Raw genomic sequence first — 18,047 nt, forward strand, 5'->3', positions numbered from 1 at the left:
TATTTTATTTATTTTTGGCTGCATTGGGTCTTTGTTGCTGTGTGCAGGCTTTCTCTAGTTGCAGCGAGCGGGAGCTACTCTTCGTTGTGGTGTGTGGGCTTCTCATTGCAGTGGCTTCTCTTGTTGTGGAGCACAGGCTCTAGGCACGTGGGCTTCAGTAGTTGTGGGACGCAGGCTCAGTAGTTGTGGCTCGCGGGCTCTAGAGCGCAAGCTCAGTAGCTGTGGTTCACGGGCTTAGTTGCTCTGCGGCCTGTGGGCTCTTCCCAGACCAGGGCTTGAACCCGTGTCCCCTGCATTGGCAGGTTCTTAACAGCTGCGCCACCAGGGAAGCCCTCATTATATTTAAGTAGAGAATCACATGCGAAAATATGGTCAAGGAGGGTTTTTTTTTTGCTTAACTTATGTGGAACCCAAACATCAAAGCGATTAAAATACCCAAGCTGGTGCAAATGATTTTCAATGCTTGATTTGGATATTTTGAGTATTTTGCAGGTTATCTCCTGCGTGGTATAATGTTGATTGTTCTCAGTTAATGTCTCAATTTGATCACTACCAACTTCAGCTGGTCTACCTGACCGTGGAGCATCGTCCAGTGAGAAATCTCCAGCACAAAACTTTGCAAAGCACTTTTGACACATTCAGTCAAGTCACAGCACCTTCTCCATACACTGCACAAATCTTTTTTTGCATTTTGATTGTGTTTTTACCTTTCTTGAAATAATAAAGCATAATATGCCAAATATGTTGCTTTTCTTCTTCCATCTTCAATATTAAAATGACTACACAAAAATTCACCAATTTTGATGTCTTTTTTAAAATACATGCTGATGTGACAGCTGTCACATACAATCTAACAAAATTGTTTTAAATGAAGTTAAAGACACCTAAGTGCTACTACAGCCATCGTATAGAAAAAAACCGAATGAAACTTTCGGCCAACCCAATACCTTAGGGGAGTTGAAAGAGGCTTCTAGGAGGTGTTGCCTGAGCTGAATATTTAAAAATAAGTTTGTATTTGTTAACTGGAATGGAATGGGAGATAGTAAGGAGATGATTCCAGGTAGAGAGAATTAATATAAGAAAATATATAGAGAACTGTTGTTGCTCAACAATGATGGAGTGTGGGTTTGGGGCAAGGGTGCCAGTGAAAGACAGACTGAAGAGGAAAGTGGGATCCAAATCCTGATAAACCTTGAATGGCATTCAGTGGGCTTTTCACTTTATCACCTTATCCTGTAGGGGAAAGAGATCAATGGGAAGGGCTTTGTGCAAAGCAATAGCATAACCATACTGGTATTTTAGAAAAGTAGCAGCTCAGAGGAGGACTTTAAGACTGAAGGCCTAAACCACTTAGGAGTTGAAATATAGCCAGGAGATTATGACCTGGATGAAGGCAATAGCGTTAAGCATGCAGTGAGAAGAAAAAGAGATGTTAAGGTGTAAAATCCATAGGACAACATGTCTACTTGGATGTGGGAGCAGATAAAAAGGTGCCAGAATAACTCCCAAGTTTCTGACTTGGGGGACTGGTTAAATTATTGTGTCATTCATTGAACCAGACCACACATAAATAATAGCAATTTAAGAAAAAAAAAACTCTTCGAAGTTAGATCTTATACATATTGCATGTGAATGGCCAAGTGAAGCTGTCCAACAAGCATTTGAGTATATGGGTTTAAAACTTGATGAGACCTAAGCTGGTTATAGAGATTCAGGTATTGTCAGATAACTGAATCTATGTGATATAGCTTCACTCACAATATATTGTTTGAGAAGAGAGTCAAGAATAAAACCCTGGGGAACACCAAATTTAAGAAGCAATTTAAAAGAAAAAGAAAAACACAAAAAAAGAAAATAAGAAAAAAAATTGTCAGAGAGGTAGAAAAAGGAACACTAAGGGAAGATAAGTTTTTGGAAGACAAATATTAAACTTGAAAGACAGATTGAAGGACTGATTATTTGGAAATTTGAATGCCAGGATAAAAAATTTATATCTACAAAGGAAGCATTTATTATTTTTGTATTGGGACTATAGCCTAATGAAAATGATGCCTTAGTAAGATGTAGTCTAGGCAGGACAGTCTGTTAGAGGGAAGAAAATTGATAAAGTCTTCAACTAGAGTGGTGGCAGTTATGACTAGAAAAAGGAATGTCAAAATAAAAATCAACAAGTAGTTGGTGACTCGCTGAATATTATTTCTTTTTTTGGATAAATTATGAAATTTATTTATAAAATTTTTCCTTTTAAAAGCCAGAACATAACAAATATCACTTTCTGGAAACTCATTAGAAATATCAATAACATTGAGCAGTCTGTCCTCTGTGCTTCTAATGTCTTCTGCAGAGAATTCAGTGTATTTTATTTCACTTATTTATTTGCACGTATATTTCTTTCAGCTAGTCTGTGATTGCTTGAGGGTAGGTACTGTATCTCATTTATCTTTGCATCCCCAGGACTCAGTTTCAGTGGCTAACAGAGTGAGTGCTTAGCAAATCTTTACAGCTTCCCAAAATTACACAGCTTCCCAAATCCTGTTCTAGCTGAAGTAATCCATGTATGGTTTCTTGAGCCTACCTTGAGGGACCTTGTTACCTACTTTCTTGAAAGTTACCTACTTTCTTGAGTTACCTTGTTTGGAATACTCAAGGGGCTGTGTAATGTAATAGTTGAGAGCGTGGATTTTGGAGCCAGACTGCCTGAACTTAAATCCTGCCTCAGCCACTTTTTAATTGTGTAAACCTTTGGCAAGTTACCTAAATTCTTTGTGCCCCAGTTTCTCCTTATTTAAAATGGAAACAGTAGTTACTGCATTGTAAGTGTGGTTGTGATGATGAATCACATTTTTATCTAAAAAAGTGTTTAGAATAGGAATTGGCAAATACTAAGCACTCAGTAATATTAACTATTATTATTATTACTTCAATCAGTGTATTTATTTAATGTTTATTTATTTTATCTATTTTTGGCTGCATCGGGTTTTCTTAGTTGTGGCACGTGGGCTCTTCATTGAGGTGTGTGGGATGTTTCGTTGCGGCATGAGCTCTTTGTTGTGGTGTGCGGGCTTCTCTCTAGTTGTGGCGTGCCTCTTCTCTAGTTGTGGTGTGCGGGTTCCAGAGCACGTGGGCTCAGTAGTTGTGGCACGCGGGCTTAGTTGCCCTGCGGCATGTGGGATTTTAGTTCCCTGACCAGGGATCAAACCCGCATCCCCTTCATTGTAAGGTGGATTCTTTACCACTGGACCACCAGGGAAGTCCCAACCAAAATATTTAAACTTCACTTTCCTATTAGGTTATCAGAGCTGATTTTTAGAGGAAATTCAAGCCAAATATTTAATATTTCAAAAATTAGATCAAGTAATAATTATGTCCCCTCCAGACTCCGGAAACAATTAAAATCCAGTTAATTTTTGCTCAGCCATTCCTGTTTTGAAAAATTTTCATCCTGTTTTCTATGTAGACAAGTAGTGCCAGTCCTAGGTTTTGTTTAGTTTTACAGTCAAACAAGTCCATTTGGTCAAGAGTCTTCCATCCTTCAGGAGGCTGGTAATATTTTCCATGGTTATTTTGTGGCTTACTAAAGTTTCAATAGTAAGTACATCAACTGATATGTGCATTTCAAATTGTTGGACTTGTTCTAGTTTCAAGTCATCAAAGGAATGACTATATGGGCATTTCATTTCCTTTTCCTTCCCACTTAGGAAGATTCTAGGGTTAGTGTCTCAGCTATATCTATATGTGGCTAAATCACAGCCTCACATTTCCTTTACAATACAGTTGCCTGAACATCATTGCATAGTGGCATCACATGATTGGAAAGCAGTGTATTTTATGAACGCCATCACACACACAAGTGCACACACACAGTCATAACACATCAGATCAGAAAAAGCTTATTAACATAAAGTACAATGGCTTAGGGATTCTGCATTTGCTGATCTTTCTTGAATTATTTTCCTTGGAAAACTTTGAATTCATAGTTACCTAAAGGCTGAGGTTAACTTGCCAGTAGCAGATTTGAGAGATGAGAGCTAATGTCAGGGGATAGATGTTTTCTTTTACAAATAACACCGTTAGATATTGTTCTCCACCACCCATGCCCAAACTGCTACTCGACCTATGAAACAAATAGCACCACAAACACAGATAACCCCAGGCTTCAGGTCTGTAATCTGACTGTGGCCATCAGCAGCCAGAAATGAGTTTCTTTCTAATCAGCCTTCCATCAGTCCCCAGTCACTCATATAAAGGAGCCTGGGGAGGGGAAGATTCACATTGCTTTTTCTTCAGCACCAGGGTTCTGGGCAGCGCCCTGAGAGGTCCACTGCTCGCACGCCTCTTCTCTCAATCTCCACCAGCGCTGCTACTGCCTCTCTAGTCCCCCCCTGCTGCAGAGAGAGAAAATTACATCGGAATCCATGCAGCCGGCAATGATGATGTTTTCTAGTAAATACTGGGCAAGGAGAGGGCTTTCTCTGGATTCAGCAGTGCCCGAAGAGCATCAGCTGCTTGGCAGCATAACAGTGAGTACTGAGTAGCTGGCACTCTCTAGAGGAGTGTTTTCTAGGGTAGCGATAGTTATCCTTGCCATTTGGACACCTGCTGTAAACACCTCAATTCTTTCCTCTATCGTCTGTCTACCCTGCCTCCACTCTTCCTTCTCTCTCCATAAAGTAAAGTGGGTGTCCTGATCGCTACGTGCTAAACTTCCTTTCCTCAAAGTTTATAAGTTGAAAGTAAAGAAGTTCCCGAACATTATGAATGAGAGGTTGTATAAACCAATGTCTTATATCAAAACCAAAAAAAGTGTGCAGAATTTTGAAAGACCATTTATTATGAGTTGGAACAGGGAGAAGAAATTAAATAGATTTCTGTGGTTCCTGCAAGGTTATTGTGTCTTCTGTACCCTCTTCCATCTACAAAACCTGGTCTTTAAACACAAAGTAATATTTTCTGTTTTTGTCTATAGGTGCTGGTTGTTGGAATAAGAGAAAGATCAGATTCCTCTCAAAAGTTTTCCTGTGTTCCTTATTACTCCATTATTTTTCAGTTTAACTGATGGAGTAATGAAAGCAATACACCACTTATTTCAATGTTTAAGGCCGTTTCTGTGTTTAAATAATAACAGAATAAAAAAGTAATATTTTGCAGGATTTTAGATCCTGATATGGGGTAATAGTCATAGGATTTAATAAAAAAGATAGTGAAAGAAAAATGTATTCAGATTTCTAGTTATTAAAAATATTAAATGATATTTCATTACTGTCTACCAGAGTTTATCAACCAATTGAAATTTAGTCTGTATCATAGAAAAATCTGTTTTAGTATTGTAGCTCCGAATATGTGCCAGAGGGTTGTATTGTACTGGTATATTATTACTCCTAAAAATGTTGAAAAGTAATCAGGGCAAGTTTTGGAGAACTGTTTAAATCAATTTGCAAAAATGAGTCTAAAAACGTACATAGGTTTTCTAACATTTAAATAACATGTATATTTGAATGCGATATTACAATGAGGAATTCTGAAGCCACAATGAACTGCTAGAAGGAAAACAAGGAAAACTCAGAGTTATGGTTAATGTATAATAATACTTTCATATAAAAAATGCTACTTAAATATATAAGATCTGTGGCAGATGTTGAGAGTACTACAACATTTGAGCTTTTAATGACTAAACAGACTGTCAAATGCCAATGCCTATATAAACTTCTTCTCTCCCTCAAGTCATAAATTATAAAATATTTATTTCTATGACATATAAACCTAGTGAGTGAGGCAGTAGAGACTGTGTGAAAATAAAGCCAGTAGAGAAATCAGAGGAAGAAAATAGCAAAGCACTATTCACTGGGTTCCATATCAAATGTACATTTTTCAGTTTCATGAGGAAGTAATAGATTGGAATGACTGCATTCTGTTACTCTCTGCCAGGGAGAAAGTTCTGTTTGCCCAGTTCTTCATTTGCATATAAAGAACACGAAAAAGTACACTCTAATTTGATTTGTCTGTTAAGTAAAAGTTTCCAGCTTTTTAATTGTGTATTTCTGGCAATGTGATCTGAGTTTCTGGAATCTGCCATTTTTGTCTTTAGCTAATAGACTAAGAGTCATTACTTAGTCATGTATTATAGTATTTGACTGGCCAATAAAGTGGTAATCTTTTTCAGTTTCTCAGATTCTACTCTTGGCTCCTGATGATGAGCTAGTTCTTTCTTTTCTTTACTTTTTTCTTGTGGCTGAATTTTAATAGCCACTTTTCAGATATCATCTGCTGACACAGATGGCCTTAACTGAATACACTCTGTGGCGAACTTCTGCAGATAGATTCACATTGACAGTGTGGATCTAATTACAGAATGTAAGGTGATCAATTTTAGTGCCTGTCCTGACATATTTCAGAACAAAATGAATATTTTATTTTTAAGATTTAATCGAAACAAAAATTATATGTTTAGTCTTAATTTTGTTACGTTTAGTAATTAATATAGCTTCTATATGATTCAGCTAGGCTAACAGATCAGATTTCATCCTGTAAAATAAACCTAGAAAGAAAGACAGGAATTATTCATACATGATACTTTATACTTTATGATGATCAGATTTTTGTTGCTATTAAAGTGAAGCAAGTATGATTCCCCTTTAATTTCAACCACTGGTGATATCTTTGAGCATTGGAAAATAGTGTCCCTGAGTAAATTAGACTTGTACGAAAGTTATGAGTGACTTGGCAACTTCTCCTCGAGCTTGTGTGATTGCTGGGGCTTCCAGCGTATAAGTGGAATGTCTGAAAAAGAATCTAGTTGTAGAGAACTCTGGAATCCTAACTAATATTTGTGTGTGTGTGTGTTTCTACATTCTTGAAGCTAAATAAAACTAACGCTGGCAAAAATGATGATAAAAAAGGCAACAAGGGAAGCAGCAAAAGTGACACTGCTACCGAGAGCAGCAAGATGGCAGTTGTATTCTCCTTGAAAAATGAAGTTGGTGGATTGGTCAAAGCACTGAAACTCTTTCAGGTGAATGTAAAATATCATTATCTAACTTTAAAACCATCTGTGTGCCGGGTTACAAACTTGTCATCTGTTATGAAATATTACTGAACCATTTCTGGGTAATGTGTTGCAAATTTCAAAGAAACCAACCTTCATGAGGCTTTACAAGACAAGTTGGTCTGTCAAACAAAGAAATAAGCAGATTCGTGGAAATCGTGTTTTATTAATTCAGCGTCAGCCTATTAGTAATTCTGCACACTGTTGCCAGGTGAGGAAGTCGGTAATTAAAAAGTGTGAGCCTCACACCTGGAAATGCAAACACAAAAGCGGTCAAAGAGGGTATCTTTAAACATCAAGAGCCTGCAGCCTGATTTGATTTGTTCATATTTGAATCATGCACATGTCCTAGAGCACATTTATTGCATAAAATGAGATCTATTAGTATAGGTACTCGATATTCCCCGAAGCCCCATTGTTTCAAGAACTTAATGTGTCTTTTGTAAAGATGAGTCATTCTCCTTATATATGAGCTAGGGCTAGCTCTCTTTTTATCTTGTAGAAATGTAGTAGCCTTTTCCTAAGCCCAGGTGGGTGGTTTGTAACCTCAAGAAAGAGCCCCGTTGAGGGGGAGGTTATAAAAGGCCAGAGAACTGTTGCCTTTTGGCCAGGGCACACCTGATGGCTCCCCTACCCTTCAGCAAGCACCTCCTCTGCCAGTGCATTTTGTTTGGGGGCACAGGCTGTGATTAGAGCTGTAGGATAGGGAGCCTAGCTCTGCATGGTGCCTTGGGCTGCTGGTGCAGTGGAAAGAGGGTTGGAATTGCAGTCAGAGGATTCAGACCTGTGTTCTCCTGGCTTGGCTAATCACTAGCTGCTTCCTAGGTTCAATTGCTTCATTTGTAAAATAGTAGTAATAATTCCCACCTAACAGGGTTGTTGTGATGAAATAATATGAGTGGAGGTGCTTTGTAAAGGGTACAGATATGAGGCATTATTGTGATGCTTCTCTGATGACCATAGAGGGGGAATTAGCAGCCTGTTTTTGCAAATATTTCCTTGTTCTCTTTTGACCTTGAAGAAAGGATCAGGCACCATAAAGAGTGGTAAAGGAAATCTGGGGAAATATTTTACGCATAATTATATCATCCAGCATTGTCTCCATACAGTTCCCAAAGGCAGGGCAATTCAATTAGACAGCTGGGTGCAGTGGAAAAAATCCCTGGAGAAGGAGTGAGCAGCCATGAGTTTTCACTCGGCCATCAGCTAGTCATGGGGTCTTAGTTACATCACTTAACCCATCTGGACCTCAGTTTCCTTGTCTAAAAATATCCACTTTGCTTCAACCAAAGGACATTAAGAGCCCAAAGTGACACAGTGTGTGAGAAGACTCTTGAACTTTGAACCTAATGTTAGTCTTACCTTTATTATCTGCTGATTTAGAAAATAGGGCATTATTGCAAAAGTTATTAAAAACAGAAATAGAGCATTTAGCGTCCTGGTCAAAAGACTAGTTTCTTTATACAGAAAAGGATGCCATCAGATTTTATCTTAGTCTGGTACCGGAAACTGCCTATCTGCTGCTGTGCTGAAAATTCTGAGGTCATCCAGGATTGGATGTGGAATTATGCTGATAATCAGAGTGTATCATGGAGTGATGGGGAGGGATCCGCTTATTTGGGGGTAGGTTAGGGTGGAGAGGAGAACTTAGTCTTCAGTTAACTCAGGACAAAGGAAGACTGTATCACTGGGAAAATTTAAACCTGAGATTTAAGTATTAAATTTCTGCCCTTCTACGAACACCTTATTGTAAGGAGATTTTAGCCATGAAATCCATCATGATAGTTGCAGCAACATATCCTTGGATGAAGCTAGCCTGGAGGTTGCTGAAAGAGACCAGTTACTAAGTGGTCCCATTAAGGATTCTTCTTTTTCTTCTTCTTTTTTTTGCCTGCAGAGATCCTTTTTTAGCTACTTTTCTTGCTTCCTTTTTTTTGTTCCACAATGGGGCCACGCCTTGGCCAGTGGTTCCCCAACTTCAGTCATTTTCATATCACCTTCCCAGTTTCTGTCTCATTTGCCTGCTATTCATACGATTAATTATTTTTTCCAAGATTTTAAGCTTTATTTCAAAAAGAGATGTTATACTACCAGAAAATCAGTAGTTTGAGTTTTAGGTTTTTTTGGAATATATATAAAAATAAATAAATAAATCTGGGGATTATATGACAATAAACTAATTTCCTCCCAAACAATCATGCATACCACCAGTGGGATGTGGATTGATCTGGGAAATGATAAAGTTCATAATTATCAGACATTTTATAGGGCCCTTTATATATATTAATGTCCTCCCCTTGTTAAAAATGAGACAGGAAATCCTACACATAGTTACTATTCTTATTAATAGAAACAATGGTTGGAAAACATTTCCATGTTTTAGTAAAGCAAACGGTGAGAAGTTTGTCTTTTCCTCTTTTGTGGGCACTTGGTACCTTTTTGCTTACAAGTTGGACAAGAGCAGCCCATGGCATCCCTTTTATTGTGCCCTGAAGGTGATTAAGAGATGTTGCTTATATTTCCACAGGAAAAACATGTCAACATGGTTCATATTGAGTCCAGGAAATCCCGGCGAAGAAGTTCGGAAGTTGAAATCTTTGTGGACTGTGAGTGTGGCAAAACAGAATTCAATGAGCTCATTCAGTCACTGAAATTTCAAACCACGATTGTGACGCTGAATCCACCAGAGAACATTTGGACAGAGGAAGAAGGCAAGGCCAGTTTTTGCTTGTCGGGTGATTTTGCAAATCTGACAGATGTTGCAAAGGGGAAAATACAATCTGTGAGCTAATATTTTGAACCTGCACTGTGTTTCCAGCAGAGCTAGAGGATGTGCCCTGGTTTCCCCGGAAGATCTCTGAGTTAGACAAATGTTCTCACAGAGTTCTCATGTATGGTTCTGAGCTGGATGCCGATCACCCAGTAAGTGTGCAGTAAAATCCATTCCACATGTGCTCTTCCAGCTCTGCCCGTCTGCCAGGCAGTGTGCCATCTTCTGTGCTGTAATGCTGTATTATAGAGCAGTTTATTATTTATTCCCCATAACTGAGAGCAGACTTTAAAATGATAGTTTCCCTGTACATAGGCGTTGGCTGGAAGCAGGTTAGAAGGATGGCATTTCCACCTAGCATTTATTTTTAAAAGGGTTGGAGAGAGGAGGAGGGTATAAACCTTGGAGAATATTTCAACAGAATTAGACAGCCTGAAAAATACTTGAAGATGGTGACCCTTGGAAAAACAATGAACTGAAATTGATCACCTCGTTGGGAAACTGGGAAGGACTGTAGGCATTAAGGGGCTCAGTGAGAGAGTAAAATTCTCCTTGCTATTTTCCTTGATTGGAGGTAGTAAGGGGTAGAGTAATGTGGTGGACTTCAGTCTCAGTGGAAAGGCAGAGGGTGATAGAATAAGACCATAATGGAAGATGCCTCTCTTTCCCCATCTACCCTGAATCTATTTATCGCCATCTCTCCTCTACTCCAATAAAAATGACCACCTTTAAAGAAATATGATATGTAGTAAGCATTTCCCATTATTCCCTCTCTCCCCCTTTACATCAGTTTTTATTTAATACAAGAGGCCTGGAGCTTCTTTATGGTCGGAATGAAGTACAGTTAATAGTCTGGGAGAAGCAATCAATATACTCATTTGTTACAAGCAGCTCCTCCCCCCCCCCACCCGGTGCCCCTTCTTTAAAAATGAGCATATTAAAGGGTGAAACCCAAGCAGATTGGTCATGCTTATAGGAGACTTTGTGGTCTGAGGGTAATGGTTTTCAGATACTCATTTTATTTAAATGGAGGATATCTGGAAATCTGATAGTGAGACTGTAGGCAGTGGTTCTCTAAGTGTGGTCCTGGGACCAACCACATCAGTATCACCTGGGAGCTGGTTTGAACAAGCCCACACTTCAGTTTGAGAACCATTGCTTTAAAGGAAACTGACAACTTCAGCAAGAGGGAATTTCTCAGTGGAACCAGTCTTTTGGCAAAAATACAAATTCAAACCAATTCATAGCATACCATTCAAACAAATGGTCAAAAAAACCTAATTCAATTTCATGATTTTCAAAAAGCTGAATTCACTCAAAGACACAGTGTGTTATATTTGCCAGCATAATTCCCAGCAGTTCACTTGTAAGCTCCTGAACTTTAGAAAAATACTCAGAAGTGTTTTTAATAATCGTCCATTTGTTTATCTTCCCCTTCTCCACCTCAGAGGAGTCAGAATTAGCACAGAAGCCTGATTTAAGAGCTTAGCAGTAACAGGACTGCCCAGACACCAGCTGTTAATTTGGAGGATGACCTTGGGCAAGTTCCTTTACTTCTGCAACTCAAATTCTTTATGTAAAAAGGGGAAATAAAATGCTTATTGAGCTCAAAGGGGGTGTTTGAAAAGCCTAGTTAATAAAACAACTGGAAAGCATTTTGGCAAGAGTGAATGCTTAATTCCAGGAAAGGAAATGCTGTATTAAATCATCCTGATCAATGCCTGGACAGTAAAGGATTTTTTGCTAACCTCTTATTTCCAAATGCTCCCCTTAGTCTAGTTTGGAAATTACTCAGCCTGGAGAAGGGGGTCAGAACAACCACAGGAACCACTGACCTTGCTGTGAAAAAATTTATTCTAATACCCAGCATAAATTTTCCTGGGCTTAATTTTGTTCCATTACTCCTAATTACACCCACCTTATGATACCTTCTCTTATTTTCTATGCAGCCATTTGAAATAATTGCAAGTACTTAGCAATCTCCTACCTCACTCATCATTTTTTTTTTTTACCGTATGTATTTCTTTTATAAGCACACCAAATATTCATTATGCACAATTTGATATTGGTAAGTTGGTGGTTTTTTATAAGTTATTATTTGATGAAGATAGAAAAAAGTTTCTAAGGAATTTTTGTGCTTGGGAATAATTCCAGTCCTAAGGCAGGGATGATTACGTTAGGATGGCACTCGTGCTGAGATGGCTCAGAAGGGGCTTGGAATGTGTCAGGCTGCTGAGGCTCCCTAGAAAGGGTTAAATATGTAGGTCCAGCCATCTTAAACTTTAATGGACAAACAGATCACGTGGAGGATCTTTGCAAAATGCAGATGGGTGCACCTGAGATTCTGCATTTCTAGTGAGCTCCCAGTTGAGGCTTACAGTGGAGATCTGCGGACCACACTTTGAGTAGCAAGGATCTACACTGAGAGGGTCTTTCAAAGTGTGAGTCAACGTCCCTGCATAAGGTGCTTATTAAAAATGCAATATGTTGAGGCTCATCTGAAGCCTACTGAATGAGAACTTCCAGGGACGGACCCTGGAATCTGCATTTAAACAGATTTGCCAGAGATTCTGATGAACTCTAAAGTTTGAGAACTAATGTCCTAACTCAGTGATTTTCGGCCCTAGCTTTCCATTCAGATAATCTCTGGAGAACTAAAAAATTTCCTGTGCCAGGATCTCACCTCAGAGTGCTTAAATCAGAACCTCTGGGAATGTGTCCAGGTTTGGAGTGCTATTTAAAGCTCCACAAACGATTCCAGTATTCCCCCAGGTTGACTTTTTGGGATAGCCAACGTACATTCAGCTGAGCACTTTTGGGTACCAGCTGGGTCTTGATTTAAATCAAGTTCCTCTTGATTTAAATTGAGAGAGGAAGGGTGCAGCAGATACTCTCTGGGTGCTAGTGTTGCCAGATTTAGCAAATAAAAATATACGATGCCTAGTTAAATTTGCATTTCACATAAACAACAAATTTTTTTTTGTATAAGTATGCCCCAAATATTGCATGGGTGTTCTCTATTTTTATCTGGTAACCTTATCCCTGGCATCAATTTAGAATGGCTGGCCAAGGAATGCTGTGTCTCTGTAATCGCTAGTGTAGCTAGCATCCCTGTCTTGTTTTGCCAGTCCACAGTTCAATGCTGGAAGCTCTGGTTCACCCATAACACTTGTGTAATCACCGCCACACTAGGCTGATGAGGCATGATGAGTAAATCACTCTCTTTCATGCCTGGAAAAGGTGCAGGTGTTTGCCAAGGAGAGATACTCGAGATTCTCTGGGAAGCCCAGCAGATTACGGTGCTGTTACCATGGTGTCCGGTTGGGCAGGAACCAGGGAACAGATGCTGAGCTTTTCACATAACTCTTTTCCTTTTGTCACGGGCTGCTTTCTTTTTGAGTAATCAAGGTGCTTGGAATTCTTGTTTACCACCACCAGGTTGCTTGGTGTGACTAGTGAGTGTTGAAATTCATACTTTCTAGCGACCATGTCTACCCTCTATGGCATAAGACCTTTTCTTAGCTCACATACCCATTTGTAAAGGTGGTCACACATTTTGTAACTATGGTCACGAATTTTGCATATACACATTTGAAGGCTCCGCAAGCCTGCCTATGAACTCCTGTTTAAAAACTCCCAATTTGTAGCAGAAGAAAGAAAGTTCTAGCTTTAAGGGCGGGGGTACTTCACTTCTGCAGGGCCTTTGGGTGACCTCAGGGCACTCGCTGTCTCCCTCTGTTAGTGACCTTTTGTCTTTCCTGAGAGAAAGGCTGTTGGCAATGGACGTTCTTTGTTTCTGTTCAGCATACGGTCCTGTGAAGATTTCTGACCGCAAGGCCAGTTCTCCTTCAGCTGGAAGAGAGAACAGAACGAGTTTCTCTGAGTTGAGGTTCCTCTTGAGTAGCCCCCTTGCGTAAGTGTCTGAGTGGACACTGGGTGAGCAGAGGTAGTCCAGGCCTTTGTAGGCCTGTCCCAGTTCTCCTTCCAGAGCCCACGACCCCTGCAGCTTGTCTCCTTGCCTGGCCTCCCTTCTCAGACTGGTCAGCACGTCCTGGTTTCCCTTTGGGTTTTCAGGGTTGAGCAGGTAAGAAGTTAGATTGAAACAACTCCTGCTGGGCTTCCAGCTGTCTGAACAAACAACCCTGGAAAGAACTGATTGTCTGAAACTACCTGAAGGAAAAGAAAATGGAAAGTCTGTTGACTAGAGGAGATGATTGAGTAAACCAGGAAGTCCTCTTAGAAGGATTCCACTTGATGGGAGAATGGCAGACAGGATGTTTAATTTCCCAAGTGCATGATGATGGGTAAAATCTTGAACTTGGCTGAAGACTAGTCAGAGCTATAGGAACTCAGGGGAATGGAGCTAGCCTGCTATCGTGCGTGGATCCCTTGTAATCGATTTTGCATTTGTGTGGCTGTACTCATAACATACAGCAAAACCTCTTTATTCATCCTAATTTGGGGTGTTGATGATTATTCTGAATGATAGAATTTTAATACATGTACACTTATTGGTAATTTACACAAAGCAATTAAATTTAGGTTCTTAGTGAAAAATCCATGTTAAAGGGACCTATTTTAATGAACAGATAAGATTAATTTGTAATTAAGATCAATTACATGTAAATGATACTTGAAAACCAAAGGATATTTTTCACAATATCAGTTTGCTTAACTAAGCCGTTCTGCCTACTTCATGGAAAGGTTAACTTTAGTCTGAATTCCCACACATCCCAAATTAAGACAGCCCAAATTTAATGAGGTTTTACTGTAAGTACAATTCGCTTCTGCCTGTGTCATCAAGGTGGTTATCCAAGGGAAAAAAAATTACATTTGAATTGGACACTCAATAAACATCACAGTGATTTTTTTTAGGTCTTCTGCAGCTAATTTTTTTGGCAGTCTGTTAAATAACTTAATCTCTTTTCTGTTTAAGGGATTTAAAGACAATGTCTATCGACAGAGAAGGAAGTATTTTGTGGATGTAGCCATGGGTTATAAATAGTAAGTACCTGTGTAACTCTTTCCTGTGACTTGTTGCTGGTGAGTTAGGAAAAACACATGCTGCGTTAAACAGACCTGTCTTCTCTTCACTTTAACTTTTGCAGAAAGTAGACATGAACCATTTTAAACACTCACCAGCTCTGTAGCCAACACGGACATTTGACATCCGGGATATAATTGTAAAATAATGAGAGCTGCGGGCCACATACTAAGTGCTACGTTTTCACCATTGTACTCATAGCTCAGCTAAGGAAAGGAGCCATCTTTGTACACTCTTCAGGGCCTGGAAAGTGTTTTCATTTTACTTTTTTTTTTTTTTTTTTTTTTTTTTTTGCGGTACGCAGGCCTCCCACCGTCGCGGCCCCTCCCGCCGCGGAGCACAGGCTCCGGACGCGCAGGCTCAGCGGCCATGGCTCACGGGCCCAGCCGCTCCGCGGCATGTGGGATCTTCCCGGATCGGGGCACGAACCCGCGCTCCCCGCACCGGTAGGTGGACTCCCAACCACTGTGCCACCAGGGAAGCCCTAATTTTACCTGTGTTTTTTTTTACTTTCTTATTTTTTTTTTGCGGTACGCGGGCCTCCCACCGTCATGGCCCCTCCCGCCGCGGAGCACAGGCTCCGGACGCGCAGGCTCAGCGGCCATGGCTCACGGGCCCAGCCACTCCGCGGCACGTGGGATCTTCCCGGACCGGGGCACGAACACGTGTCCCCTGCATCGGCAGGCGGACTCTCAACCACTGTGCCACCAGGGAAGCCTCCTAATTTTACTTTTGACTTGACTTTTCAGTAACGCCCTTCCATGTCCAGCTTCCCCAGTGAAAGTAGAGGATTCAGCAAGAATGGTGAAAAGACTCATGTAAGAAGCCATAATAGAAATGTCTTTGCTTTACAGGAAAAGGAAAGCTTCCCATAAACTGGAGGGTTTATGGAAGAGTTTCATATCCAGTCCGGGATCAGTGTTGGGGTGGAACTGGAGAGCCTCAGGACTGGGCTGAGGACTGTGCATAGTGCGCGGTGCTAAGTGGCAGTGACAGGAGGTTTGTGACCGGCAACAATGCAGTGGTCGTGACCGCAGGCCACACGTAGAAAGCTGGAATGGATGTTAGGCCTCTATTTATTCTGCTCACACTAATAAAGGTTACAGACGGTTGTAGCACAGTCACTTGTCTTTCCTTTGGTATGTGATCACCTACATGAATCTTCTGATCAGAACAAAACGTAAATCCATACCTGGTAGGGAAGTGCCTTTCTTATTCTAGTTGAGACTAGTGAGAATCTTGACTGTCCTGTAGGGCAGGTTTGTCTTTGGTGAGAATTTAGGACATTACACGTGTTACAGCCGGTACCAGTGTTTGCTTTTTTTTTTTTTTTAAAGGAATCTGACATATAGGTGCTTAAAGCAAAGTGAGAGGATTCCCAACCACACCTTTGATTGACAGTCATTTGCTCATTTCTAACCTCCTCTGATGCTTTGTTGCTCTTCTCTTCCTTCTCCCAGACATCCTTCATTCTTTCTCCACCATGCTTATTAGCATGAAAACCAAGATTCTTTGGCAGACGCTTTTCCATGTGTGTCTACTCCAGCCCCATCTTCTCTGTTCCAAGCAGGCTCTCAACCCTCTTTAGACAACTGTGACTTTCTGCCCCCTCACAACGTCAGCATGCTCACGGCTTGTCCTGGCCCGAGCCCAACCTCATGCCCCCTTTTTACCCTCAGCACCATCACTCACTAGATCCATCTCCCAGTGTTTCCCAGGCAAATGCCAAGAGAGGACTCTGATTGGCCACATTCACTTTTTCACATCAGGCCCTGATAAATGGAGCTTTAATACTAGTACCCCTTGGATCACAGATCCTCCCTGTGGAATCAGGTCATATCTGCATAGATGAGTGTAGGCGGGACAGGCCTTTGGGGCATGACCTGCCTAGGACTTGAAAAGCTCAGTTCTTGGCAGAGACTTTCTCTTTAGATAAAACAGATAGATAAAAATGTATTTTGTACATAGATGCTATATGTAATGTATCATATATATAAGAACAAAATATGTATGTATGTACATAAAAGATTTTGTTAGCATGGTGACCAAGGGACTACCTCAAATATTAGTTATTTCTTCTTACTAGAGCCAAGAAACTGGACAAGGACAAGCTGGTAATGTGGTGGCTCTAATAAAACTGGTATGTATGAGTCAACCAGTTTCAAGGAACATTGATAATGGGGGGTCTTACGGTTTTAAAGAAAACATACTTATGTGGAGAGGAGAGGAAAAGAGCATATAGTTAAAACAATGGAGGGTGAGGCCCTCAAAGTGTTAACAAGAGTTTGCATTTGCCATTATCCCTTAGTTAAAGCGTGAAATTGAGGTGTGGTGTCTATGGAAGACAAAAGTAAGAACTGGAGGTTGGATGTGGTGGAGGTTTTATACAAAGGAGGGCTGCATGCAGGTAGAGCATTCCAGGATCTGGTCCCGGTTTGGAGGGACCTGACTCTTAGTTCAGGAGGCTGAGGTAGGCAGGGCACCACCAATTCATCATTACACAGGGAGAAACCACTCTCACAGCATGCACAAGACTCCCCCAGTCATGACCCCAGAGAGGCCAAATTACACTATTCGGTGGATACAGAGTCAAAGCAAAGGGTGTTTAGCTAAGGGAGTTTGGAATCCAGGGACATTAACCCTCTCCCCTGGACAATGCTGGCTGCGTAGAGTAACAAAGTGATTAAAACCTAGGGTTTTGGAGTCAGGCAATGTGGGGTTCAAGCTGTAGCTCTACTGCTTCCTAGCTGGGTGAGCAGCCTCACTCTGCCTCTCAGGTCCTCCATCTGGGACGTATGTCAGGATCACGAAAGAGAACGCATGTGCTGTGTTGGGCACGGAGATGGCACATGATTTGTGATCACAAGTGCCTGTTACTGCTACTACGTCCTCCCTCTCCCTTTCCTCAGGCTGTCTTCAGTTTCCTGTTGATCTACTGGTTTATTCTTTAGCTATGTTAACGCCATTGTTTATGCTCCACCTTAGCAAATACTATAGCTCAAACGTCCGTAGAAGTAATCCTTGAAAGGAAACTCCTCCAGTTTCTCATTTAAAGGCTGCTCATATACTGATACTTTTCGTGCTGACCAACCTCGCTCTTTATGGAGAGATTTCATAGAAAGCGATCGTATTCCCATTTGTGTGTGCGGGAAGCTGCCAAGATAGTGAGAACAGATCGCCCGTTGCCTTAG

General features: G+C 40.7%; 1 protein-coding gene across 1 annotated transcript in view; it reads left to right on the plus strand.

Annotated features, from left to right (window-relative positions):
- TPH2 (tryptophan hydroxylase 2) overlaps positions 1-18,047 on the plus strand; it is a 105,782-nt gene that overhangs the window by 10,788 nt on the left and 76,947 nt on the right. The window contains exons 2-6 of the mRNA XM_060025258.1: positions 4,288-4,520; positions 6,857-7,009; positions 9,570-9,753; positions 9,861-9,964; positions 14,749-14,816. Coding sequence (XP_059881241.1) covers positions 4,416-4,520; positions 6,857-7,009; positions 9,570-9,753; positions 9,861-9,964; positions 14,749-14,816 — 614 coding nt within the window. The 5' untranslated portion in view covers positions 4,288-4,415. The remainder of the gene's footprint in view (positions 1-4,287; positions 4,521-6,856; positions 7,010-9,569; positions 9,754-9,860; positions 9,965-14,748; positions 14,817-18,047) is intronic.

This window comes from Delphinus delphis, chromosome 11 (genome assembly GCF_949987515.2).
Source record: "Delphinus delphis chromosome 11, mDelDel1.2, whole genome shotgun sequence".
NCBI classification, from domain to species: domain Eukaryota; kingdom Metazoa; phylum Chordata; class Mammalia; order Artiodactyla; family Delphinidae; genus Delphinus; species Delphinus delphis.